At 44.3% G+C, this 27540-nt stretch overlaps 1 protein-coding gene across 1 annotated transcript in view; it reads right to left on the reverse strand.

Moving 5' to 3' along the window:
- The window catches only part of AK8 (adenylate kinase 8), a 68104-nt gene that overhangs the window by 13818 nt on the left and 26746 nt on the right, over positions 1–27540 (reverse strand). Inside the window, exons 10-11 of the mRNA XM_071574398.1 lie at positions 27112–27201; positions 13302–13443 (exon numbers count right to left, since the gene is read on the reverse strand). Of these exons, the coding sequence (XP_071430499.1) occupies positions 13302–13443; positions 27112–27201 (232 nt within the window). The remainder of the gene's footprint in view (positions 1–13301; positions 13444–27111; positions 27202–27540) is intronic.

A 27540-nucleotide genomic window follows, 5' to 3' on the forward strand; every position in this document is an offset into this window, starting at 1 on the left:
TTTGGTCAAAACTCTGAGCTCACACAAACTCAGAGGATTTCCACCCACGTCCAAGCAGAGCAGTGGCCACGCCAGGGCTGCTCAGGTTTAAAGCTGAATTTTGGAGCAGCAGAGGTGGCAAGTGGGGCAAGCACAAGAAAATGAGTTCATTAGTAAAAAGCACAGGACTCAATGTATTTGTTGCCACTGGCTCCATAAAAACTCTCCCTCAGCATTATTATCATTGCAACATATATAACCCATCAGATCAGCACCCTGAGATTTCTATTATTCTGATTTTCTCCGTTGTTCTTATTACTCAACAACTAAATGTTTCACAAAGCCATTTCCTACAGAAATATTTATGTTCCCAAATGTTTATTGGCCCCTCTATCATGATCAAGCTTTTATGAGCACTCTGTACAGAACACTGAATTAAATACATAATTCCTGCTCTATCAGCTCCCCTTGCTCTGTTTGCCTATTTCACACAGCCAGGCACTGTGGCAAACCACAGAACACCTCAGAGAAAATCTAATTTATATGGTAAAGATATTTCTATCCACACTGACTGCGTGGGCTGGTGATTACAGAAAGCTAATGAGGACGAGGAGGATGGAGGGTTTAAATTCCATTAAAGGCTTTAATTCATTGTGCTGGTTTTCCTGAACAAGATTTTTCAGGGATTTCTACACGACTGTGAACTCTGGGCTCCCATCACAGGCTGGAAGGAGGGGGAAGTTGCTCCTGGAGCCCTCAGGAATGGCAGAAGGGAGGGTTAGGTTGGATATCAGGGAAAGGAGATGGTGGTGAGCACTGAACAGGCTCTCCAGGGTTTGATCACGGCCCTGAGGCTGCCAGAGCTCAGGGAGTGTTTGGACAACAGGACAGGGACAGGGTGGGACTGTTGGAGTGTCTGTGCAGGGCCAGGGGTTGGACTGGAAGGTCCCTCTGGGTCCCTTCCAACTTGGGACACCCCATGACCATAATAGTAAGTATATTTTATCTGTGGGTCTCTTCACAGGTCTGTCACTACTGAGACACTGATCTCCAGGCCACCTAAACTGAGAAAAACTCATTATCTGAAAGGTTCAGATCTGCAGAGTTCTCTTTTTTCCCTGGTCAGAGGTAGTTTGAGGATGAACTGGGGATTTTAATCACAAGGTAATGTCTGGAGTTCGTGAGATTTAATAACGGGCTCTTCAGTGGAGAGAAAGAAAATACAAAAGATGTGCTGAATGGAAGTGTCTTTGACATTCAGATAAATTCAGAACCGAGGTGTGAGGTTCTAATGATGAGTAACTGTGCAAGAAGTTATTCAGCCTCGGATTGATTGCACAGGCAACTTTTAAACAGAATGATTTTTTCCTCTAAAAGCTACTCTAGTTCAAACAAGACTCTGTCTAAGTCTGTTATGAATTACAATGTGTTTGGAATTAATCAGACAGAATGTGACATCTAACAAAAAAGAAAAAGATGGATTTTTATTCTTAGAACTGTTTTAAATAAGGATTCCTGTTCCTTAAAAGGCCTGAGTATTTTGCATAACTGTTTGTACTCAGAAATAAACTGAAGGTGAGGGCACTCACCCCACTTGCAGTTGGCACAGACCAGGGAAACGTGGAAAGCTGAATGCTCGTGGTTCTTTTCTCCCAAACACAACACAGAATCCTGCCCAGAGCCATAATGAGAAACACCTTTTGCACAACCAAATCCTCTGCTTCTTCCAAGGGCAAAACTTCTAGGTTCCACAACAATTAAAGATTTATGGTTCATGCACCCACCCCAACTCAGTGGCACAGACTTTGTGCACCAGGCAAGAATTAGGCATATTCAGAACCCCCAAACCTTTGCAGCACATTTTTGAAGGGCAGGAAGGAGCCCAGAACAGGGTTTTGTGTCCATCCCAGGAAGGAGCTGACAGTGCCATCACCACAAATCACCCAGAATATCCACAGTGATATCACATTTTTCATTAAAAAAAAAACAACCCAAACACATGCAGCTTCTTTCAGAAGCACAGCCACTTGCCATTTCTTTGAGGTAATCAGATAGCTGTTAATTAATAAAGCTGTCAGGTGAATCGTCCTGCTCTGGTCATCATTATCCATTCTGTAAGAGGATCCTGCCATCAGCACTGCCATCCACCCCTTGGCTTCCAGCTCAATTAACTTAATGCTATGCAAATGAGAGGCTCTCCTCGTCATTAGCTTATAGCCCACAAATGTTAATAACATAATTGGGCCTTCAACAGGGTAATTAGACACGATTTCTTCCATTAGTCTTACAAGGCTAATTATTGTTGATAGGAGAGAGGGGCTGAGTCCCAGTGCTGCATGCAAAGAGGGGCAGCTGGTTAAAGCAAATATAGACAAAACATCAACAAGGTGAAACAGCAGTTGAGAGCCATAGCAGGGTCAGGTAGGGGTGGGGGAAAGGAAGGCAGCACGAGGACAGAGTCAGGAACCAGGGGAGAAATGCCCTAGAAGGCAGGAACTAAACCCAAACATTCTGCCTGGATCTGGAGCTCTCCTGTGCATGGCAGTGAAACAACGAGATGCTTCAGAAATCCAAGGAAGATCTTCAAGCTTTGGCAGGCAGGACAATTTGGAAGCTGTGCTGATCAAACTGCCCAGGTTGGAAATGCAACTATGCAGTCCTGAGACCTTCAGAACTGAGTCTGATCCCTGATCCCCCTTGGTTATTCTGTCCAACCTTCTGTCCTGCCATCACCAGGTTGGTTGTGTTTCACTGCAGCATTTCTGTGAGAGCCACAGGCTGGAAGAACGAGAGGAAATGGCCTCAAGCTGGAACAGAGGAGGCTTAGATGGGATGCCAGGATAAATTCCCTCATGGAAAGGGTGGTCAGGCACTGGAAGAGCCTGCCCAGGGAAATGGTGGAGTCCCCATCCCTGGAAGTGTTCAAAACCCCCACGAATGTGGCACTTGAGGACTTGGCTCAGTGCTGAACACGGTGCTGTTGGACTCGGTGGTTTTAAAGGTCCTTTCCAACCTCAAGGATCCTGTGATCCTAATTACAGGGTTGGAATACACTGAATCCTTTCATGAGCACAAAGCAAAATGCATTTCAGCAATTTATCCATGGGAAGTTAATAAAAACCTGGATTCAGGAGAATGGACTGGCAGTAACACCTTTAACAGAAAAGATGTGGCAGAAAGTTTCCAAGCTGAGACTGCATTTTGGCTGGAGGAATGGAAGGTGGGGGTTGTTCCTATGCCACTTAATCCCTCCAGACTCATCCGTGGAGGTCAGAAATGTACAACTGGAGACAGAGTTCTGTGAGGAAACTCCTTTTAAAAGGAAAAACTAAACTTTACAAAAGTATGGCAAGTTCCCCAAGGCCACCACCATTGGCTTGGACAGTTCAGTGTTTTACTGCATTTTTAAAGAAAAAAATCAATCTGAAGAGCCCACAGGACTCAGGGGGTTGAGAAACCACATTATTCTTTTATTTTGTTTCTTTTCACTTCACCTTCTGAGCACATTTGTGGCCAACATGAATCCTCTGACTTCTCTGCAAGTACATGAGGAGGAACTTCCTACATACTTGGCCTGAAAAGCAGCTTAAATTTTGTTCCCAAAAGTAGCAGCACTTACTGGAAGGTTAAATGAAACAATTATTCTTTTAACCTCCTGTCCCCTGAGCTCTGGCCAGTTCTAGGAAAGGAACAGACTGTCCTGTGGGTTGTTCACTCAGTGTGTATCCCTGGGATAACAACCAGGATTTATATCAGAACAATATCAGGTCACAATTTTTTTTTAAGAATTATTTTTACCATGCACAAAGCATGACAATGTCTTCCTGAGCTCAGAAATACAGCACATGTTAGAAAGGGATAAATTTAAAAGCCACTGTGGGACAGATAAAAGCCTTTCACAAAAAGTATTTAAAGCTTTACAAAGGACAGAACTCCATAATAGGGAATTTTGTAAACACAATGAATTTAGGGGCAGAAAATGTGATCCTTGCACAGCACAAAAACTCTGGGTCCCCACATACACCTGAGCCAAAGGAAGCCAATTTCAGAGATAGAGATGAATACATTTATGTGATCCAAGGCAGTGGAATTGGAGCCAGTGCATCTGTCAGACACAAGGGATCATTCCTGCCTCTTTCCTGCAGGATAAGCTATGACAGCATTCAGTTCTGCTCCTTAAATTGCCCTGCACTTACTAAATTCACTCACTAAAACTTCTCAGCAAATATCTTGTTCCCAGGCAAACAGCAGTAAATCCAGCGATGCTTTAATGAAGATTACACTTTCTAATCCTCCTGCTAATGACAAACCAGCCTCTATTCCATACACAATATTCCCTGTCAGTGTTAATCACCAGCCTGGGTTGTCTTTGCTCCAGACTGATGCACTTTTCCTCCCACACCCTCAGCCTGGAGAGTCCAGGCAAAGGCAGTGCCTGCTCTGCTCTGATTTGCAGGAGGGGCCACTTTTCCCAGCCACTCCAGCTCTGAGAAAAGCCCCACTCTGGGATTAGTCTCAGATCCAGAGGTCACTGACTCAGAGCTCAGCTGGCACAATCCTGTCCCAGTTTTTACTCCTGGATCCTGGATCCTGCTAATTATGGAGTTGATAAACTGAGTTTTGACTGCACAGATGGAGGAGTGGCCTTACTACCTTCAGCCTAATTTTCCTACCACACTACTGAGGTAAATGGTAAGGGACTGACACAATGTGAGATGCTGGACAACAGTGGCCAGCCCTCCTTCCCCTCCACTAAACACCTTCACCCACAGTTCTCACACATGCAAAACTCTCCTCAGTTTTACCTATATGTGTCCTCTTACCCAATGCAATATAAATGCATTGGTAAATTAAATTAAAATGCTGCAGCACCTTTAAAGTTTCCCTCCCTCATATATTTTTCAGAAGTTTTTCTGGTTCCAGATCTTCAAACCAGCATCTTCCTTACAAAATGCTCCCAAATGCTACAAAATCCAATTGGTTCTTCTTTGTGTGTGAACCACTGAGTTAATTAAGGTGCAGTGCTGAAAACTTCATGCTTTAGAGCATGCAGAAATAATCAGAATGGGAAAAGCACATCATATTTTACCCTGAGAGACCAATCAGTCTGTTCCATCCCATGAAATGCACTGATGGTGCAGGACTGAGCAGCCACAGCTTCTCCTCACAGACCCATCTGAGCAAAACTGTTTGTTAGAGGTGACTGTGCAGCAACACCTCGAGAGGGGCTGCAGGATGGTCCCTCAGGGCCAGGGCACCTGGAGCACTGCTGGGTCCCACCCAGAGGCAGGCAGGGAGACAGGAAAGGAGAGCAGACTGGGAAACCCCAGGGAAGTCTGTACTGGGAGCTCTGGGGATGCTCTTTGATACCCAAAATGTGTGAATAGAAACTTAAGCAAAGAGAAGGTGGAGGGGAAGAACATGGGTTGGATGAGTTGGCTGCTATTTAAATGAAAATACTCATTTCCATGACAGTTCCATTTCCTTCCTTAAACAGAAGTCGTGTCTCAATGAATGCCCTGAACAACCCCTGATGATTTGCAGAGGGTAACACCTCAGAGCTGTCATTGTGAATGATTTTCAAAGTCTGGTTCTACTTCCAGGTAGTTCTCAGATCTCCTCTAAAAACAATGGTTTTCCTTGATGAGATGGAAATGTGAGAGTTCCCAGCACTGAGCACAGGACCCTCCTCAGCTCATTCTCTGAGTAACAGGGGAAAGGTTTAAATGCAAACGTGAGAACCTGGTTACAAGGTTCAGGATAAATCCTGTTTCTTCTCAAAACCTGAGACAGCCCCAAATAATAATAGTCCAGGAAAAATCCTCAGTTTCTTCTTGAAACCTGAGACAGTCTCAAATAATAATCATCCACAATAAATACTTTTTTTCTGCAGGGACACAAGCCAGTGCTTTGCTCAGAAGGGACTGAGAGCAGGAAGGGCACAGGACTCTTGAGCAGCTCACCAAAATTCTTGGATCTTGCCTCTTTCTGCCCCACGTGCTGGCTTAGCTCGCTCCTTCCAAACTGCACAGTGTTCCAACAGGAGCTTCCTGTGCTGTTGGATTTCACATCAGACTTCTTGGAGCCCTCAGGAGTCAAATACAACCCGATGTCACCCATTCAAAGTCCCCTTGATCAAATTGCTGCAGGCACAGGAGGAGCTGGAGCTGTGCCTGGAGAGCATGGACACCTCCTGGCACTCAGGGAGGAACAGCAACACCAAGCCCAGTGTTTTCCCAGTGGGACTGTGGCTGTTCCCACATGGAGAAAGCAGAGACATTGCTGGTTTTTTTGCCTTGTCTAAAACTTGCTACCAATAGGAAAAGTAGCCCAGACTCTGCTGCTTTGACAGAGTTTTCTCTCTCCAGTTCAGAACTGAGTTCAGAAAGGCAGCCTTGATATTGGTGGCAATTTCCAAGAAAAATGGTTCCAACATAAGGGAAAGTCTTCAAGTTATTTGTTAGAGATAGTTACAGCAAAAAAGTATCCTTCTTTAAGCAGCAAAAAGAATGAAAGGGTTGTGCATGTGGTTTTGGGTCCTTAAAAATAACAACAAAACCAAAAATATTTACTTAGAAGTAGAAGCTTTTCTTCTTTCCCTTCCTGCAGACTTGGGAAGCTTGCTGAGATCAGAGATCTCCTTAATTGCTGCGTCCAGGACTTCACCAAACAAACCCCAGCCATCAAAAGGAGCTGGTATGAGGTGAGGTAACTTCTAAAAATATTCCCTGCCTCCCACAACTGAAGCCAAATATACCTCCTATTCGTGTTGGAGCAGAATCAGCTCGTGACAGCACAAGCAGCATCCTCCAGCAAGCCCATGGAAGGATGTGAAAACTGCATTTGATGTCTTGCTATTGCTGGCTCAAGATGCATATTAATGCCCTTCCCCAGGAGAGAAAGGCTCTTATGGGACCAATATAGGTCAGGCAGAATGTGCAGCACAAGTGGCATCATCTTTTCATTGTAATAATGCAATTTTCTCTCTATTGGATTATTTAAGAGCAGCAGTTTCTGTTCACGAGTGTTGTGTTATGGGGAAGAGAGAGAACAATTCAGTGAGGGGGAGGAGAGCAGAGAATGAGGATTCCCCACCAAAGACTGAACCTCAGGAATGTGCTGGAGGAGCTGCTTCCATTGGGTTTGGGTGGGCAAAGCCCTGCCATGGGGCTTTTGGCACCATGTGTAGCCCCTGGAGGTGCTGGACAGCCCCTCTGTGGCACAGCTGGGACAGGGAAGGGAAGGGAAGTTCCCTGATATTCCCTCCCTTATGTTGTGCTCATGCCTCTGGCAGCAGAGGCAGCTCAGGAAACAAAGGGACATGGTTTAATTAAAATCTTGCAGTGATCAGGGTAAGTCTCCAAGAGATAACACAATGACTGAGTTACTTGGAAAAGGCTACAGGGGTAGGAACTGCATTAAACTGAGGCCACTCTCTGGGTGAAGCAGAGGAGGAGTTTGCCAGGCCAGGTGAGAGGAAGAGTTGCTGATTTGCCCAGTAAGCACACTGGGATTTTATTTTGGGAAAAAGACCTTGTTATTTTGATTTCTTGGCCAGGGCACTGTGGTCCCTCAGAGGGATGATTTCATGGCTGGGGGTGTGCTCTCAGCACAGACAGGAGGGTGGGGAACACTAATCAGAATTCAGCCCCTGAAACACACCCTCCAAAATAAGCTGCTGTTCCATAAGCACCCACAGAGCTCAGAAGAACCTGCTCCTCCAGCCCCCACTGCCCCTCAGCTGGATCTGAACACGTGATGGAGGGGTCAGAGCCAGCTGAGGTGGGAGCAGGGAAGTGCAGAGGGATAATAAACCCATCAGGGTTATTGCAGACAACAAAGCAGCACCCACAGAATGGGCTGAGACAAAATGAGAATGATTGAAACACAGAATGGTCCTGCCTATTATTTCACTACTTTATAAATTAAACCAAATCCTACACAGGTCACTTGGACTTTTCCTACTGTTTCTCTTTCTCTGGTGAAGACCAACTTTATTGTACTGATTTAGTACCTTGATTACCACATCATTTTTCTACCCTGAAAATAAGGAGAAAATAAGATATAATTGTAATATTTCATCTTTGCTACTCATCAGATTTTTGTATGCATCAATTAAAACCACATCTATTATAAATATACAATATCCATCATTTAAATTAGGCCAAAGTTTTAAAAATGCTCTGTAAGATTTTTCCATGTCAGAATAATTCAATCACTATTATGTTTCCTTGATGCAACTATTTTGGGATTTAGCTTGTTCCTTGATAGGAACTTAATTAAGTCATTTACATGTAATTTCCAAATATGTAACTGTTACAAAAGGCAGCAAAGAAATGAAAAGGCAAAAAAAGGAAACCTGAGGAGAGCCAATCTTTAACAAAAATATTTCTGCTATAAAAATGAATCTGAGGAATACATATTCAGTGATAAGTATTCCAGTCCATGTCTGGTAAACTCTGAGATAATGGCAGCATGGTGGGGTCACTGGGGTTCTATTAGCTCAATTAATGAGGAGTAAGAGAAGGCTAACACCAGCTCTTCAAACGGCTCAGAAATAGAGCTGATAGTAATGGAGTTATTAACCTTCGCCAGCCATTGAATTTTGCTGCTGATTCAAACTCCATTTCCTAGTTCAGGCCTCCATTAATAGGCTGTTTATTATCCCTAATCCACATTGGGATCAGCTGCAGAAATATGAAAGCCCCATGTAAAGACCAACTAGTTAAAAAGACAAAAAAAAATCTTTTTTTTTTCCATTCTGATTTTTCCCTTTTCAACATATGCAGAGACTCTACTTTGGAAATTAGGAACTTCATTACCCTAAACTGTTTGAGTACAGGTTCTTAGCAGTGTGATGAAAAAGAAGCTTTAAATATATTATGGAAAAAGATGACATAACTGGGGATACAGCCACATCATTTTGAAGACTAAATAAAACACTGCTGGAAAACTCACACTGGAAAAGCTGTTGCTGTTTATTTGCTCTACTGGGAAAGAAACAACTTTAATATTGGAAAAATGGGTATTTGAAATACATCATACATTAGGTCAGTCCTTTAGTTCATCCCTTCCCTGCTCAACTTTGTCTGTCCACTTGTATCATTTGCAGACACTCCTGTGATATAATTAATCAATACTGAGATGTAAAACAATCCACCCAGGGCTCAGATCAGATGGATAAAAGCAGAGGCAATAATGGAGCAGGAACTGGCAATCCCAGGGCACACAGAGGGCTGAGCCCACTGGCACAGATGGGAGGGGTGAGAACCCCAGGACAAACCTGGCTCCAGTTTTAACCACAGAACTTCTGAGTTCAAGGATGTTTGGGCTCCTTGTTGAGTTTGTACTCACTCAGCTGAGATTTCTGACACTCTGGGAATTTTCAGTGTATTTTCAATGGAAGAGATGCTGTTTAGTTCCCACAGTCTACACACAGATGTTCTCCAAAATATAAACATCTGTCAGAACATCAGCAAATATGAGTGATGGAATAAAGATCAAAAGAGCTGTTTCTGCTGCTGTACAAACCTCCAGTGCTGCACTCAAACTGGGATGCAGTTCTGGTTGTCCCAGCCCAGCCCAGAAACAGCTGGAATGGTCCATGGAGGAAGAGAACAGGGAGACAGGATGATCAGAAGATTGAAAGGACTTCTAGGAAAGGATAAACAGACCGAGGTTCTTTGGGAAAGAGACAATTGAGAAGAAACAAAAGGCTTTTAAAATCAGGAGTGTTGGGAGACATGGATAAAATCCCTGCCCAGGGAATGCCTGAACTGTTTCTCAGTGGCAGAAATGAACCTGGGAAAAACAGTGTGAAGTATTTTCTTATGGCACCCAGTGAAATGGGGTTTGAAAAAAAACAAACTTATAAAGCCAAGGGAAATGGGCCATCAGACAGTTGTCCAGATGACCCTCTGGCTCAGGAACCCTTAAAGTGCCTCCTGCCCTGGGCATGGCCAGAGATTCACAGCACAGACACTGTGGCTGCTGAATCTTATTTTAACTGGAAGTTTTGGAGGGAGCAGAAGGGGTGAGAAGTATTTTGGGGAGTATTAAATACAGTTCTCAGTGTATTAGAGCTGCCCATGGCTATATGACACATTTCTTGTTGTTGCTCAGGCATTAACACCTGAAAAAAGCTAAACCACCTATTTGCAGTCATTTGGGTGAGGAACTGAAGTCAGTGCTTTGAGTTAGTTCAGAGGTTCAGATGGAGCCTGTACCTGTGTGTGGATTCCCACCTTCCACAGGCTCTCAGTGGTTAAAGGTGTGTTTTACTCCAGAGCTCAGAGGGCACTGATGGGTTCAGCTCCTCATTTGCCCAAAGGCTGCCCCGGTTCAGTGGGATTGGGATCCACTCAGGCAGGGGCTGCCTGCCAGGGAGCACAGGGAGCAGCTCCTGCCTCCTCTGGGCACGGGGAGAGCAGCTCTCTGGGAAGCAGCAGGTTCTCTGCACTCAGCAAACCTTCCCTCTGCTGCAGATCCTCATTTAAAGCAACCCCCACGCCTCACTTTTCCAGGGGAAATTGAATTATTTTCCTTTTTGTTCCAGGGCAGTTCTTTGGATGCAGTAGCTGATGCTGTATGAGTTTTTTTTTATTATTACATTTTAACAAACTTTATAGCCCATTTTGTTTGTTTTCAAATAACTTTATTTTCCTTCTTTTCTACCATCAATTACTAGGTTTGTTTTTCTTTCCATAAGATGGAGGAGTCAGGAGACTGATCCTGCTCAATGCTGTATAATTTAGTATTATGTATAGTAGCTTTATGAGGTGGGAGTCAGATAAAACATAGTATTTGAACACTAACCATTTATTAGCTCTAAGGAATAGATTTGTGACTTGACAAGCAGACAATAACTCTGTGTTCTGATCAGCCAAAGAGGGCTACTCTGAGTTCAAAAACCAGAGTAACATTCTCTTTCACAAATAATTTTGTTTACTGATGTGACTAGATTTTAATAATAAACTTGATATATATGTAAATTTATTTTAATCTAATTTCATCAACAGAGCCCTCCTAAAAATGAGACTTTGTAGATTGTTCTGTGTCTGATTTATAGATTTCTACATCCTATTCCCAGATTGATTTCAGGGCTATAATTCTATCAGGTTTTCCTCCTGATGTCAGAAACACCACCTCTGCAGATAGTGTTTTATAACCAGCATCACAACTGCACCTGAATTACTGCCCTGCTGTCCTAGGCTGCAATATGTCCTTTTGTTTATAATCACCCTCTCCCCTCATATCCCTCCTACTTCAGCTTCATGGCAAACAGCAGCTCCCAAATCAATCAATGTCTGGTTTTGTCCCTGACTTCAACCCCTGTATGGAGGAGCAGGGGCCAAATCCTTCCCTCAGCCAGGAACGTGCAGAGCTCTTTAAAGCAGAAGGGAGCAGAACAAATGGCTCAGAGCTGAACTGCCACACACCCAGCTTTGGAATGAGGTGTTCTCCCTCACTGCATGAGGTCTCAGTCCTGTAAAGGAGCACACTTGAGTATTCACACTGATCTTGGGGACTCAGACACATGTTTTGGGATTCAGGACCTTCCTTCTAAATGCACATAAAGATCAACCCATGGGAAATGTTATTTAACTGAGTCTAGCATAAGTTTCAAGATTATTTACCTTTTTTTTTCATAAAATGGATTCCTGTTTAAGGTGTAAATCATCTTACTTTGCATAAACAAAGCTGCTTTTCACACACTCTCCTTTTCCAGCCTTGATGGATGACTGTCAGCTCCCTCCCTTTGCACTCCCTTCCTTTCTCTCTCCACCTCAACCTCACTCTTTTCCACCTTTTCCTCTTCCCTGTCCAGGGAGTCAGGAGGGGATTCAGGGCAGCCACAGGAGACCCAGGAAGAGTAACTTTGCCAACTCAAACACTGATGTGGGTGATACACCTTTTCTGCTTTATAGACAGGAACAGCTCCCTGGAGGCATAAGGACCACAAATTTCCAATGTCTGCCCTTGGAATGGCCACTGTGGCAGTCCCTGACCCAGGAGCCCTGGGAGGGGAGTGGAGAAGCCTCTCAGCTTTGGGGAGAGCACCAGCACTTCAAATCCTCACCACCTTCGGACCAGCTCTGAAAAGTAAGACAGTTTTATTTCCTTGGCACTCATAACAGTTCTCTTTGGATGCTGATGCCTCTCATATTACATTCCTGAACAATTCATTAGAGCTGAAATAAAATATAATTCTCATATTGTTTTTAATTATTTCACAAACCCCCAAAGTCTCGTAACGAGCTCCTTGCAATACCAATGTATTTCCATGGTATTATTCCAACACTGAAGAAAGAAGATGCAGATCCCAACCCTGTTGCAAATAAAATACACCTTCTGATATAATCCAAATTTTAATCCCTTTCTTATGCTTTGTCTTTAGAGGCAACTCAAACAAATAAGCAGAACAACAAACCTCTTCTGTCTCCCACAGTCTGGCCATCTGGAGCATTTGTAAGGCCAGGGCTCTATTTCCTCCTCTCCAGGAGCAAAACCCCTTACCCAGCTAAAGAAGCAATGACTAAATCATAGAATCATAGAATGTATTGGGTTGGAAAAGACCTCTGAGATCATCAAGTCCAACCCTTGGTCCAACTCCAGTCCCTTTACCAGATCATGGCACTCAGTGCCACAGCCAATCTCAGTTTAAAATCCTCCAGGGATGGGGAATCCACCCCCTCTCTGGGCAGCCCATTCCAATGCCTGAGCACTCTCTCTGCAAAGAATTTTTTTCTGATCTCCAACTTCAATTTCCCCTGGCAGAGCTTGAGCCCATCGTGCCCCCTTGTCCTATTGCTGAGTGCCTGGGAGAAAAGACCAACACCCACCTGGCCAGAACTTCCCTTCAGGGAGTTCTAGACAGTGCTGAAGTCACCTCTGAGCCTCCTCTTCTCCAGGCTAAACACCCCCAGCTCCCTCAGCCTCTCCCCACAGCACTTGTGCTCCAGTCCCTTCTCCCGCCTCGTTGTTCTTCTCTTCTCAGTTGGGTTGGAAGAGACCTCTGAGATCATCAAGTCCAACCCTTGATCCAACCCTACTGTGATCACCAGCCCATGGCACAGAGTGATCACAGTGGGGTTGGATCAAGACATGGTAAATTCTCTGTCCCAGTCCCTTCTCCAGCCTCGTTGCTCTTCTCTGGCCCCACTCCAGCCCGTCAATCTCTTTCCTGAACTGAGGGACCCAGAACTGAACACAAGGCTCAAGGTGTGGCCTCACCAACACAAATATAATGTCAATAAAGACCTGGATCTTTCCATGAACACTTTTTTCATGCATTGTGAGTGCTGAATTCCCCTCTCTCTCACCTGTTGGGGTTGATGCGAGAGCTCTGCAGCAGCTCTGCCTGCTCCACGTCCCTGGGGAAGCCGCAGAGCACCCACCCGTCGGTCAGGCAGTCCAGGCAGCTCAGCCGCTTCGCCAGCAGCTCCAGCACGAGGTTGTCTGGCACTGCAAGGGATTAAATAAAAAGGTGGCATTTATTTTGTGTGCTGAATCTGCAGCTAAGGAGGATGCACACACAAATTCTGCTGGCTGGGCTGCTCCAGAAAGCACACAGAGTTATTCCCGTTGGTGGCTGATATTTTGGAGAGAGGACTCACTATTTCCTGTGCCATGGAGCCCCCAAAATGACAAGGAACTGCAGGTAAAACCTGATGCCTCCATCATTTTACACTGTGCTTTTCCTCTCTGCCACGCTGGGCTGATGTCACAGTGACCTGTGGGACACAATCTCATCAAAATGCAAAAACAAAGAAATCCTAGAACAGGAAGAAATTTCTGAGCGTTGTGTTGAAGCCAGCAGGTGATAATGGTTCTGCCACAACAGGCTACACATCTGCCCAAGGGCTTGGAGATTTCATAACTGAAAATACATTTTCAAAAGTGATTACTCCCTAATTTTAGAGGGAAAAGTCCTTTTTCCTCTATTACTCTTCCTTTAGGGCAAGAGAGAAAGGAAAAGACGTGGGTATGTTGTGCTGTGGAGCTTCCAGCAGATCCTGGGAGATTCCCCAGTCCAGAACCCAGATTGCCTCCATCCTTCATTTGGGAAGGAGAAACACTGCAGAAAGCAACAAGAAAATTTAAAAGATGCAAGGTGCTGACTGGGGTTACAGTTACTATGCAGCTTCTAAAATTCTATTTAATGGGACACAGTGGTAACAAACATCCTGCATATTTTCACTAGAGTCTTCATAAAGTAAAATGTTTCAATCAAGATATTTGAATTTGGGTAAATTGGAGGGGGAGGGAGGGAAGTGCTTGGGTTTTTTCATGGTTAAATTGTCAGGTGACATGAGTGACTATAAATTTTCCAGTGAATGCTGTGGTGTGTTGGGCTCAGTGTCAAATAACCCCAAAGAAGGGATGGCAAAATCACCTGGAGCTGTTTCCCAAAGCAACAATTCCCAGGCAGCAAGGAGAGCCCCTTCCCTTCATCTGCACAGTCTGTCTGACACACCAGTGCCTCTGCTGAAAACAAGCCAGAAAAATTGCTACATAAATCCCCATCATGGCATGTGGATGTTTTGATGCTCACCCTGCCATCACATCTGCATACAAAAACACAACAAGTGCTTGTAGGAGAGTGTATGTGTCAGATTTCCAACACTGCTCTCGCTTCAGGACAGGCTGACAGGGATCTGCCTGCTTGGAGCAGAGTGAATTATCAGCAGTGCTGATAAAACCCCAGGTGGGAGCAGGGTCTGAACGGCAGGAATGGAATCCAACTGCTCCCTGAAATCCAACACTGCTCCTCCATCACGGAATTCATCCCTTCCCCTTTAAATAATCAAATTACTGAGTTTACAGAACTGCACTCAGGATTCAATGTACCAGCAAAAAGGGAGGAAAACCACAGGGAATTAATTAGAAAACAGATTAGTGTATTAATTGAGGATATCCACTTCACATTATAAAAGAACAAGTTAAAGAGAGCAATATCCTCCATCTGCTGAAATGGAAATAAAAAAAAAAGGAAAGGAATAAACCCAGACACTTGACAAAGAGCAGAATGACAATGCAAACCCAGGTACTCCATTAAAAATAGGATTCATAAAATTAACTCTCCAATAGCACAGCAGCAGGCAGGGATGTTCCTACACAGATGATACTTCTCTATCCAAAACCTGGGCAGCAGGCAGGGATGGGAGGGAGAACAGGGAAATTCAGTGCTCTTTGCAGGGCAGTTCTTCTCCCCACCCTCTTACAAGAACTAGTACAAAGCCAAGACATCCTGGTAGGAATAAAGAGAAACAAATAAACTGCTTTCTTTTCCCCACAAAGACCAGTGGAATTTTCCTGTGCTCCTGAATTTCTGGCTGCAGCATTGAACTTTCTTGATGCATGTTATTTTGTGGCAATTCCTACTGGAATTATTGATATAGATTTACAGAGAGGCCAAATTAACAGGAGATTTTTTTTCTGAAAAAATTCAGAATGCTGGAAACAGTTTTGCAAGGAATTGGAGTAAAACCTACAAAGCCAAGAGTAAAACTGCAGCAGGATTGTGCCAGAGGTGCCATCCCTGTGGGATGAACAGGGAGTCAGGGCAGAGGCTGAAAGCCCCAGGAGTGGCACAGGGACAGGGTGTGCTGTGCTGAGCTTCCAGCAGATCCAAGGAGATTCCCCAGGTTGCTTCCATCCTTCATATGGGAAGGAGAAACACTGCAGGAAAATGAAAAGGGTAAATGTGATGGGAACGTGGTGGCACCTCCTGGATCTGATCACTTCCTGATGAGCAAAATCCTCCACATTGGTCGGTCTCTATTTTTGAACAAAACTGAAGCAATCACAAGAGGAAAAAAAATTCAAGGTGCAGTGACAATTAATGAATATTTTATGTAATGACGCTCCAGGTTTGGGGTGTTTTGAGCAGCACTGGGGGTATGTGGCAACCCTGACACCTCTCCCCCTTCAGCTGTGAGTGACTGGGAGACATCAGCAATACCCTTCAGATTGTTTGTTCACTCATGTACATGTATACATCACTGAATAATATAGATGCTTACACATTTTCTGTGCCTCCCTCTAAAGCTTGATGGTGAGAAATAAAACATAAACAAGTCAGACAGCAAGCTCTGCTCTCCTCTTGATTAGCAAACATACCTATCACTTCAACACAATGGGGGAACAGAGCTTGTTGGCTGCTCAGTGGCATTACAAAGTACATCAGCTGCCCTTGAACAGCAACAGTCACACTTAAAACAGCTGCATTAAAACTGTAAAACATCTTCCATGGACCAGAGGGAAGGGGGAAAAAAAGGGAGAAAAAAGGAAGGAAGAAATCAGTATTATTCTTATTTTGTAGAACAGACAGAGTAGGTAATGAAGAACTCTGCAGTACAGTATTTTCACTCATGTGGAACTGTCTCTGGAATGGAAGGCAAATTAATAACCTGTAATTGGAGGGGCACACAGTCTGTGAGGAACTAGCCAGAGGTCTCCTGGCCCTAAGCACATGACCCAGTGGGTATATAGCAAAGTAAAATATAGAGCTTTTCTGATGAGACAGTCAATCCACATGTTTTAAGTAGATTATGAAGCACAAGAGCTTTGAATAATCAATTCCTTTTCAACATAAGCCTGTGTGAGTTTCCAACTCTGCAAGTTGAGGGAATGAGACTCGAGAGAGATTTTACTTTATCATTAGAGAAGTCCAAAGGTAAGTTTCTTGTAAAAATTACAATGTGCTGCTACAAAGAGATATCCAGACTGGGTAATGTGGAAGCACATCTCTATTAGGGTGAGAAATCACAGTGCAGGAGTAAAATTCACCCCTGAGAAGCAAAGCTGCAGAGCCACTGCAGTGATCCCTGAGAGATCATCCCCGGCTGTGGCCCAGGGTGACACCAGTCCTGGAACACAGACAGAATGGGACCCCAAAACTCATTCACCCAGATATTCCTGCCCAACACCAACCCCACACACCACTTTATCTCCCAGCCTGTCCAACCACGTTAATGCTCATGACTGCCCAGCTGAATTAGCAGCTGTGATCTAATCAATACCAGGGTATGACCAGCCAGGGGACAGAGAACTGAGGCTGGAGGTGCTGCTGTTCACCCTGGATGTGCTGCATGGACCCAGAGATTTTCTGTCTTCGTGGCTGTCAATCAGCACCTTCCAGCAGAACATTTAAAAAATAAATTTTCCTCTCAGAGCTTCAAAGGTTTTCACAGGTGTTTCTCAAGGAAAGGACTTCTCAGGAAGCTCAGAGGAGTGTGGCCCATTAGCTCTTCCCCAGCCCATGGATCTGCAGAACTAACAGAAACCCGGATCAGGCCATCAGCTACAAAATCAGACCTTCTGCTCAAGACAAAAGTAACAGAACATTAAAGGTACAGTCGGAAAGGCAAAAACACCACTTGAGAGATTACAGGGCACTATTCTCCAATAACTTCAATGCTGTCAGTGCTCCAAGCTATGCAATTATCATATTTAAATTGATTCCTCCTCCTTATACTGCCCTTTAAAACAGACTTTCGAAGGGTATTGACTCACCTCTCAAACCTATAAAACCTCGATTTTAAGTACAGCATAAACGCATTTGCAGATATAAATTCTGTCAGCTTTGTGCTGTAAAAGGTTTAAGGTCCTTTTGACAATACTGTCCATTTACACTTCATTCTGCTCGCAGAGGTATTTTTATTAGCTGGGTCTGAAGACTTTCACAGCTAATTCAGATGCCTGAGGCTCGATCCCAGTAGCTGACAGTTAACATCTTGCCCTGAGAATAAGCTACTGCCAAAGGCTACTTCCCTGGCTTGTCCTGTCAATCCTAAATTTAGCAAAGCATGAGATTTGCTTATCTTATTGCTCGAGAAACTCGGGATGACTCACAAAGAGTAATCAGGTTTTTCTATTCTGTTTTCTTGCCCACAGTAAGGCCCTCAGAGGTTGTATCGATTGAGATTGTATCAATTGTTTTTTAATGTGTTTGAGAATGATTTAGCAGTGATTTACCATCGCATGGGCTGATCGATAAGGGACCCGTATCCCCCCGGTGAGGGCGGGCGGGGTTGGCGCTCGGCCGGGTCGGTGCCCGGCAATGAACGACCAGCCGAGGGCGAGCAGCGGCACCGGCAGGAAAACGGGAAAGGCAGGCGGAGGGAATCGGTTCTCGGGATCACGGAATGTGCTGAGTGGGAAGGGACCCGCAGGGATCATCGAGCCCAACTCTGAGCCCTGCACAGGACCCTGCCCGGGACTCACACCGTGTGCCCGAGAGCACCAACTGCTCCGCAGGGGCTCCCGGGTTGTCCCGGGGTGGTCCCAGGTTGTCCCGGTGTGATCCCGGGGTTCCCGGGGCTGTATCTGTGTTATCCCGGGGCTGTCCTGGTATTATCCCGCTGTTATCCCGGTATTATCCCAGTGCGATCTCGGGGGGTCCCAGGGTTGTCTCGGTGTTATCCCGATGTTATCCCGAGGCTGTCCCGGTATTATCCCGGGCTGTCTCTGTGTTATCCCGATGTTGTCCCGGTATTATCCCAGTGTGATCCCGGGGCTCTCCCGGTATTATCCCGCCGTTATCCCGGGGCTCTCTCTGTGTTATCCCGGTGTTATCCCAGGCTGTCCCGCTATTATCCCGCCGTTATCCCGGGGTGTCCCGCTATTACCCCGCCGTTATCCCGGGCTGTCCCGCTCCCAGCCGCGGTTGGCTGTTCTCTGTCGCCACCCCGCGGTCGCTGCGGGCAGCGCAGCCGGTCCCGCCCCGCGCGCCGGAGCCGCCGCCGAAACGCCGGGAATTCAGGGAAAAACGAGCCCGTTCCCGAGGCTTCCTGGGCACGGAAAAACGAGCCCGGGCCGAGACTGCCGAGGCTTCCTGGACACGGAAAAACGAGCCCGCTGCCGAGCCCTCCTGGAGCTCCGGCACCGCCGGGGGGGCACAGATACCCTGGAAGCGTCCCCGGGTTTGGAGAAGGGACGGAGGCAACGCAGAGAACACGGCGGTGATCCACGAAAGGGACCATTCCCATCGCTCATCTCACACACACGGCTTCTGTAAGAAGCAGCATCGTTATTTTAATACAATATAATAAATAATACGGTAAAATGTTTCATTTACACGTTTTAAATATTTTTGTTTCTTCGAATATATTAGAATGTCTCTTCTGAATTTTTTTTAGGCTTTTAGTAATTTAAAATAGGAATTGGCTGTGTTAAAGAGGAAATGATAACATTTTTAAAGCAGGTGTGATCCCAAATTCTTAATCAAATGATATGGGATAAATGAAGAGCTTCAGAAATGCCCTTTAGAGGAGAGCAAGTGTTGCCTCACAGGGATCAAGCCAGAGATCCAGAAAGGTCCATCTGATCACATTTAGTGAGGAGATGAGATGCCAGCCCCTGACACGGCTCTCCCTGTCAGCAGCAATGGAAACTCAGTCCAACCTGAGCATCCAACATACAAACAAAAAGGGGGTTCTCCCTAAAATGGCCTCTGTGCTCTTTTCCCAGGTATTTGTCCATGGCACAGCTGCCAGGCAGTGCCAGGATGATCCTGTGGGCTGACTCCAAGGTCACCACCCACACACCTCCTTCCCATCCACACTCACTGACTATGGCAGGGCTCGAGTTCAGTGAGGTTTTCTGCCTCAGTTTACCTGCCTGTGAGACAAAAGCCACTCTGAACTACATCACAGGGATGTGTTGAACCTGAAAGTTTCTAAAAGTAGTAACAAAATGTATATTTGCACTACTTCTTTTATTCCTTTGGCTTCCACAGAGGGAATACAGCACAGCACAAGACAGCAGCTTGAACCCAGTGGATACATCACTTCCAGTACCAACCAAGTTCCCTCCTTAATTTCCTCCTTAATTCTTAAAGTTCAGCTCTACTGAAGAACACAGGGCTTGTCACTGTGCAGAGTTTGGCCTACAAACCCTTTGTGATAGTGACAATATGGAAAAAAGGAATAAATTTGGTCTGATAACCATGGTGAAAAATGGCTTTTTACACCAAATGCTGCTTTCCCACGAGATGGGAAGGGAGGATGCTCAGGGGTTCCTCAGCCCTTACCAGGAATGCTCTAGATCCCAAACCATCCTGTGTCTACCCTTCCCTTTTCTCCTCACACCTCCCAGACACATTAAAGGGACATTTAAAAATCTAAAGCACCACACAAGAGCTATTAATGTTTTTCTTGCCATGAGAAAAGTCTGTTTCATTCAGGAGCCTGAGTCTGTGTATGACACACTGAAATAGAGCCAAAGCCAGAATTTTATGGACAACTCCCCAAAAAGGAGATGTTGCCAACATTTAACAAGGAAAGGAAAGGAAAGTTCACTATTCCAAGTTTTTAAGAATGACTGGCAGTAATAAGGATCAATATAAAAGATTAATACTCCACATTTATATTGTACTTTGCCTGTGACAGCCATGAGACCACCAATGGCCAAGGGCCACCTCTTCACTCAAATCCATCAGGGTTTGGGACACTACCACTGGATTATTGGTCCTTCAGCAACAACAGGAATGGTGGAAACCACTGGAAAACCAGGAGACTGGCAACATTTATACAGACAGGACCATGTCCACTGAGTGACTCATTATCACAATTGCTCCAGAAAACAACTGCACTTGTCTCTTAAATCATATTTATTTTGCCTGGTTGGGCTTCCAGGATTGGCTTTTTTGGGTTGGGTTTTTTTGTTGCTTTGTTTTCACTCCTGAGTGGGGTGGCCTTAAGAAATGTCTTTGTAGACCAAGTCCCACTTCAGCTCTGAGGATCTGTCAGGCAGATAACCCCAGTTGTGACTGTGGCATGTGGTGTAGAATAAAGAAAAATATCTTCAAGATTTTCAAATGAGGGAAAAGGGAATTCTAACTTACCATCTTGCAGCGATCCAACACATAAAAAAGTAAAAATCAGGAAAAAAAATGACAACTTATTACCTATATATGCCTTCATGTAAAACTTTCTTATTCTACAACCTTACATCTTTTATAAAAATATGGCCACCTAAACCAGAAAAAAAATAATTTAAGTTTTATTTTGTTCTCTTGACCACCAATTTTCTCCTAGTAGGAAAAAAGACTGCTACCTATTTTCCATAAAAAAACCTTTGTAGCAGTCCCAGAGGAAAAGTCAAAAGTTTGACTTGAAAAACGGAGCTACTTCAAAAGCATTGTCAAGCAGAGGTGAAGGTTTCTTAAAAATGCATAAATTAAAGTGTGGTGTATTCACAAATATCTCCATAACTTTACACAGTCTGTTTGTGAGTGAGGTGCACATATAGGGGAACATATAGAATTGCTAGAAAACTAACTTAAATAAAGCAGAAAATCGATTTGTTTATTAGCTCCTGTTTGGACTCCGTGTGTGTGTGTGAAAAATGAAAGAAAAATGGCGAGTTTTTTTCAATAATAAAAAGGGAGTTGCACTGCAGGGCCCCTAAAGCTTGTGAAAAATTAAACTCGACGGATTCAAACTGTCCTATTTCCACTTCAAAAGAGAAGAGGCACTGAGCTCTTCCCAACTTATCTTCAAACGCCCAGCACCCTAGAAAGTTTCTTGAAAAAAAATAAAGTCTCCAGTTCCCCCAAGCACTGTACCCGTTACTGGAGCTGCTGTCTCTCCCTCTTCTAATTATACCCATGTGAGTCTATTAATCAACTTGTAAATTATTTAGAGAGCCATGCGCTGTCTTCAGCCAGTACAAACACGCTGCATGCAAAGCCTCGCTGCAAACCAACGGAGCTCCCAGAGGGTCTCTGCAATGCTCAGACAGCTCAGCTCGCCAGCACAGCTCTTAAAAACAAGGAATAAGACTCAGTTACCTCCTCAGATAGCAGGATTTACTCAGCCTTTCAACTCGGAAACTCCTTGCAAGTTTTTAACAAAGAGGCAGCGGCTCTATTGTCAAATCGGTGGTTCTCACTTAGTGATGGGAATATTAATTTGATGTCAAAGGAAGGAAAACCAAACCCGAGTGGTTTTGGTGAGACTCTGATCACAATCACCAAGGGACCCCCAACTTTCAGAGGCTGCACCAAAAAGCACCCCTTTAAAACCATTCCAATTTAAAATAAGGGGGAAAGAAATCTGTGTTTGTACTGTAATAGTTTTTATTAGAAAATAGGAGAAATTAGGGAATTCCAGATTTTACCCCCTACGTGCAGGCTGCCATTGGGGACAGCTTCAGATATTACTGCTTAAAAAATAGAAAAAGGAAGAGGGGAAAAAACAACACAGATTGTGTGTGTTCAACTCTAACAGGCTGCAAATGGTGCAGTGTGATCTGCCCTGCGTGAATCAGCTCTCTCACACCTGAAACTTCCATTTTGGTGGGAGAAAAACCCAATTAGCTAAATTAGTAGCAGTTCTCCCAGGTGAAAAGCAGAGTCTTACTGGTTTGGGAGTGAGGATCTTTTTACCCCTGCTCTTCAAGGTGTATTCCAGTCATCTCACTTTCATTGGCTCCATTATTGATGCCTCACAAACAGATATATTAATTAGCAGTGACCACTCCATGCTATTTCACCACAAAAACTGCATAGAATGACATGCAAATTTCAACTGATGACCTTCCCTATTTTTGTGATGCTCCCAATGCCAAAATGCTTCTGCTTCTCTTGTCATTAAGAAAATTCAAACACCTCAAGGGTCAAACACCAGGGACATTCAAAGGGGGGAAAGCAAAAATGCTTTCTGCAATTTCTTTTTGTCCCAGGGTATCAAATTCTGCCAGGCACCTTTAAAATGATCAACATAGATCCTGCAGATGGAGGATAATTTAATTTTCAAGCTGATGTCTGCCCATGTTTGCAATGAGACAGGCTCAGAAGTCAGTCTAGTCCTCCACAGAATCACAGCAACCCAGGGACAAGAATTCTGCATAAAGGTCTTGTGGGGCATAGGAAGGGTCTACCTACAAAGACATCATCTGTCCAGGGAAGGACCAGTTTTCCAGAACATTTCAGAAGGAATCCAAACAAAATATTTTCATTTATGGGAGTTGTCTTGCTGCCTGTGGGAAGGTTCTGGCCACCACACTCACCTCCTACCCCAAATCAGCATCTGCCCAAGCAAATGGTGTGTGCTGAATTCAGCATTATTGACCAAAATTCAGTCTAACTGGAATCACTGACCAAAGGGCTGGTCTCAGACTCCTGTGCTGATAATTTTCTGCCCAGAGTATAGTTAGTAATAATTGTCCAGCAGTGAAAGCACAACATCCTAAAGGAGCAGCCTGTGCCTTTCAGAGGGTTGTCCAAAGCACAGCTCTGTGTCAGACAGAAAGCTGTCAGGTTGCTGAACTTGTCACCAAGAAGGCATTTTTCAATCTCCAGAGTGCCCCTACTAGACTAGAATGTCCTGGGAATTAAAAAATTAATGGGCTCAAAAATATCTACGCTGCCTTCATTAAACAAAATAAATCACCATACCCAGAACTGAGGAGTTTGATAGAGCAGGTCTGCATGAGCCAACAAACACCAGGAAACAGAAAAGGGGCAGGCACTGGGCTGCCTTCTGGGGTGAATAATAGAATTGTCTGGGCTGTTCCTGAAATACAGGATGAACACCTGAAGCAGCAGGGCAGGAAACACAGATGTGAGTTAGTGAAGCTGAACTAGAGGAGAACAGACCATGGAGAGCCCCAATAACTCAATAACGAGTTGGCTTTGAATAAGCTGCGTTTGAGCCTCGTTAAGACACCACAATATGCCCTGTTGGCATCTCTTAAATGACTAATTGTATGCAATCAGTTGTGTCCACGAGAAAGGAAACACGCTGAGATCAGTCCCCTGGGGGAGCATTTTAAGAATATATGAGGCATATCCTCAAGATTTCATGGCAGGAGTTTCATTTTGCCCAGTAATGATTTTCCATGTTCTGTCTTTGGTTCGAGTGTTCTGTGACAGTGTCATCTGCACAGTTCCTCACCCAAAGGAACAACCAAGCCTTCTTACAACTAGAAATGTGATGGAAATGCTGAAATTCTAATTGTTTTCCTGTTATAGCACTGTCTGCTATTGACTACACCAACTCTTTTCAAGGGAGATTTCCTTGAAGCTGAATGTGGTCAATAATAGTGTGAGAATCTTCCCCCTGTTTCAACCTGGTGGTAACTCTGCAGCAAGAGCAGAGATGCAAAGATTCTGTGCCCACCTTTCCTCTTCAGCTCACTGTGTTATTTCATTTTCTTCAAGGCTCTTGTGAGGGCAGTAATGAATTCTTGTTAGTGTTTACTAATGTAAATTCATTCTTTGTTATCCCTGGGAGAGGAGGATTAGCAAAATGACAGAACTTATTATTTCTGGTATTGCTATATGATATTTATCTTTATTCAGCCCTTAATCTTGTGGTATGTCCCACTAAATAAAATATATATGTGCATACAAGCAAAAACTAAGGGAGGATTTTTAGCATAATGCACAGAAACATAGTTATGATCCCTATTAACATTCAGAAGTCTTGTACAGCTTTATCTTTGCATGCTGTATTAAAAAAATTAATCTAAATCTGAAATAACTTCTAATTTGGAGGAAGAAAGGAATTACAACTTCAATTTCATTTTCCTGAAATGAAAGCAGCTCCCTTGGACTAAGGATGTGCATATTTTTAGGACTGGCTAAAAATTATGAGGTGTGCAATTATTTTATTCTACTGGGAATGCATTTGGTATCTCCTTTAAGGAACTTTAATGGTTAAGACTAAGTTTATAAAGTACACAGTGAACGTTTTAGTAAAGAAAGCTCATAAAGGACCTGTCTTTGAATAAATAGATCATCCAAACTCCCAGCTCAGGCAGAAGAGAAATTCAGAGAGTGAGGTATTTACAGGGATTGTCCTTCTCTTCACAGAGGTGAGGAGGGAGTGAGACCATGAAGGACCAGGGCAGTGACCCTTCCCCTGTACTCTGAGCTGGTGAGGCCACACCTTGAGTGTTGTGTTCAGTTCTGGGCCCCTCAGTTGAGGAAAGAGATTGAGGGGCTGGAGCGGGGCCAGAGAAGAGCAACGAGGCTGGAGAAGGGACTGGATGTGGCACTGAGTGTCCTCTTAAACACCTCCAGGGACAGAGAATCCACCACGTCTTGATCCAACCCCACTGTGATCACCAGCCCAGGGCACGGAGTGCCCTGGGCTGGTGATCACAGTGGGGTTGGATCAAAGGTTGGACTTGATGATCTCAGAGGTCTCTTCCAACCCAACTGAGAAGAGAAGAGCAACAAGGCTGGAGAAGGGACTGGAGCACAAGTGCTGTGGGGAGAGGCTGAGGGAGCTGGGGGTGTTCAGCCTGGAGAAGAGGAGGCTCAGAGGTGACCTCAGCACTGTCTGGAACTCCCTGAAGGGAAGTTCTGGCAGGTGGGTGTTGGTCTCTTCTCCCAGACACTCAGCAATAGGACAAGGGGGCACGATGGGCTCAAGCTCTGCCAGGGGAAATTGAAGTTGGAGAGCAGAAAAATCTTCTTTGCAGAGAGAGTGCTCAGGCATTGGAATGGGCTGCCCAGAGAGGGGGTGGATTCCCCATCCCTGGAGGTTTTTAAACTGAGATTGGCCGTGGCACTGAGTGCCATGATCTGGTAAAGGGACTGGAGTTGGACCAAGGGTTGGACTTGATGATCTCGGAGCTCTTTTCCAACCCAATCCATTCTATGATTCTATGAAAAAGGCTCAGGCCCAGAGCTCAAAATGATCTGTCTGTGGGAGCTGCACACAAACAGCCACATTCAGGCCAACCACACTGGAGAAGTCATTCCCACACCTCAGATGCACTGCACTGATACACAGAGACCTCTTGCCTTGACTTCAATGCCCACTCCGAGCAGCAGCATCTCCAAATGCTCTCCCAGATCTCTGCACCTGTTCCAGAGGACCCAGATTGTCCCTTCCAGGCTGCAGAGATCCATGCTTTCCATCCCCATGGTTCCCACAAGCTCCTACTCCCAGCAATGTGGTGGCTGCCACAGGAAATTAATGAACTGAACTAAGTTACTGCATTATGAATAAATGCAATCCAGTCACTAGAGATGAAGTTTAGAGTTAAAATTTATCACCTTGTGCCTTGATAAAGTGCCTGACAGAGGGATAACATTCCCAAAGCTACAGGCTGCCAAAGGTCTTTTGGAAATGCTCAGGAAAGTCCTGAATCTCCTGGTCTGGTATCAAGGGAACCTCAGTTAATTTTATAGGCTCATGTTTCAGAGCTGTCTCATTCAGTCTCAGAATTAAGCTATTGTGAAAAAAAAAGAAAGAAAAAAAAAAAGAGGGACTTTCAAGCTTTCCACCTTACCAGATAACTTTGTTTGCTAAAAATAAAGATAATGAAGATTTCTCCTTTCTCAGGGCAGGGGGTTTTGCTCAAAATTCCATTAATTCTGAAGCTTAACTGAGATTTCTCCATCTCCAGCACATTTGTCTCCTCGTGTTTGTAGCACTGGTAACTCTTTGGCCTGTTGCCAGAAACTGGACTGAAAGTTCCTCTTCCAGGCCATTGTAATTTGGCAAAATAAACATTCTTCCCCCTTCCTGCAGTACAACTTCTCCTTTGTAAGGACAGATCTCTGATTTTTAATGCCCACCACACACAACTCCCAGGCAGGCAAGTTGGAGCTGCTGCCCTGAGGAGCTCACAGTGCTCATGATTGATCTGAAATCTCTGCAGAGCCTTCCAAAAGCAAAGTGTGTTCAACATTCTTTGTGGCAGCCCCTTCCTCCAGCCAAAAACACTCATAGAAATGAAGTGCAGAGACACTTTATGTTTAAAATACTGGTGTGAAAGTAGAGGAATCTACAGCAGCACTTTAAAAATCCTCATCCAGCATAAAATGGAACACAATACTGTGCTTTATAACCAGTTTAACACAAGAGTGAGCTTTAAAAACTGTTTAAACATTTTAAAACTACATCAGAACTCTGGTTTTGATTTAGAGATAAAAACATGGGGTTTGAATTTTGAAATGCACCCAAGAAATCTGAATTTCACTGGAACAGTGAACCATCTGAAGATGCAAAAAACCCTTACAAATCTAACCTACAAATCCCATGCAATGAATGGAATTAAGTCTGAAGTCACTCAGATCAGAATCTGACCAAGAGAAGTTCACTCACAATTTGGTTCTTGCCACAGATTTGCAACCACACAGTGTAATGAGAGAACAACATGCCCTACCTGGCCATCCATTCTCAATGTAAGGCTTAATGAGTTCCCCAAGTTTTGTGTTCTCTGCAACAGCCTCCTTTAGCAGTTGCCCACAGCAAACTAACAGGAAGGAAGAACAAAAAAGACACAAGGTTAAATTTTAAAAAGGAAGCAACAAAGAAAAGAAAAAAAAACACCCAGAAGCTGCATACTGGGATAAGGTCACTGAATAAAACAAAAGTTGTGTGTTTTTTGGGGTTGTTGGTAGGATTTATTTTTTTTGGCCAAGCAGAGGGAAAAGCAAAGAGAGTGAGAATATTGAATAAATAAATAGAAAAAAAGAATATGTTTGGTGAAGAATGTATTAAAAATGGAGATAGAGAGGAAGATATCAATCAAAAATGTTTCTGAAATAATAACTCAGGGGATTGCCAGTGGTTTTCACTTGTTATAAACTTG

The sequence above is a fragment of the Pithys albifrons genome, chromosome 20, assembly GCF_047495875.1.
Source record: "Pithys albifrons albifrons isolate INPA30051 chromosome 20, PitAlb_v1, whole genome shotgun sequence".
In the NCBI taxonomy this organism is placed as follows: Eukaryota; Metazoa; Chordata; class Aves; order Passeriformes; family Thamnophilidae; genus Pithys; species Pithys albifrons.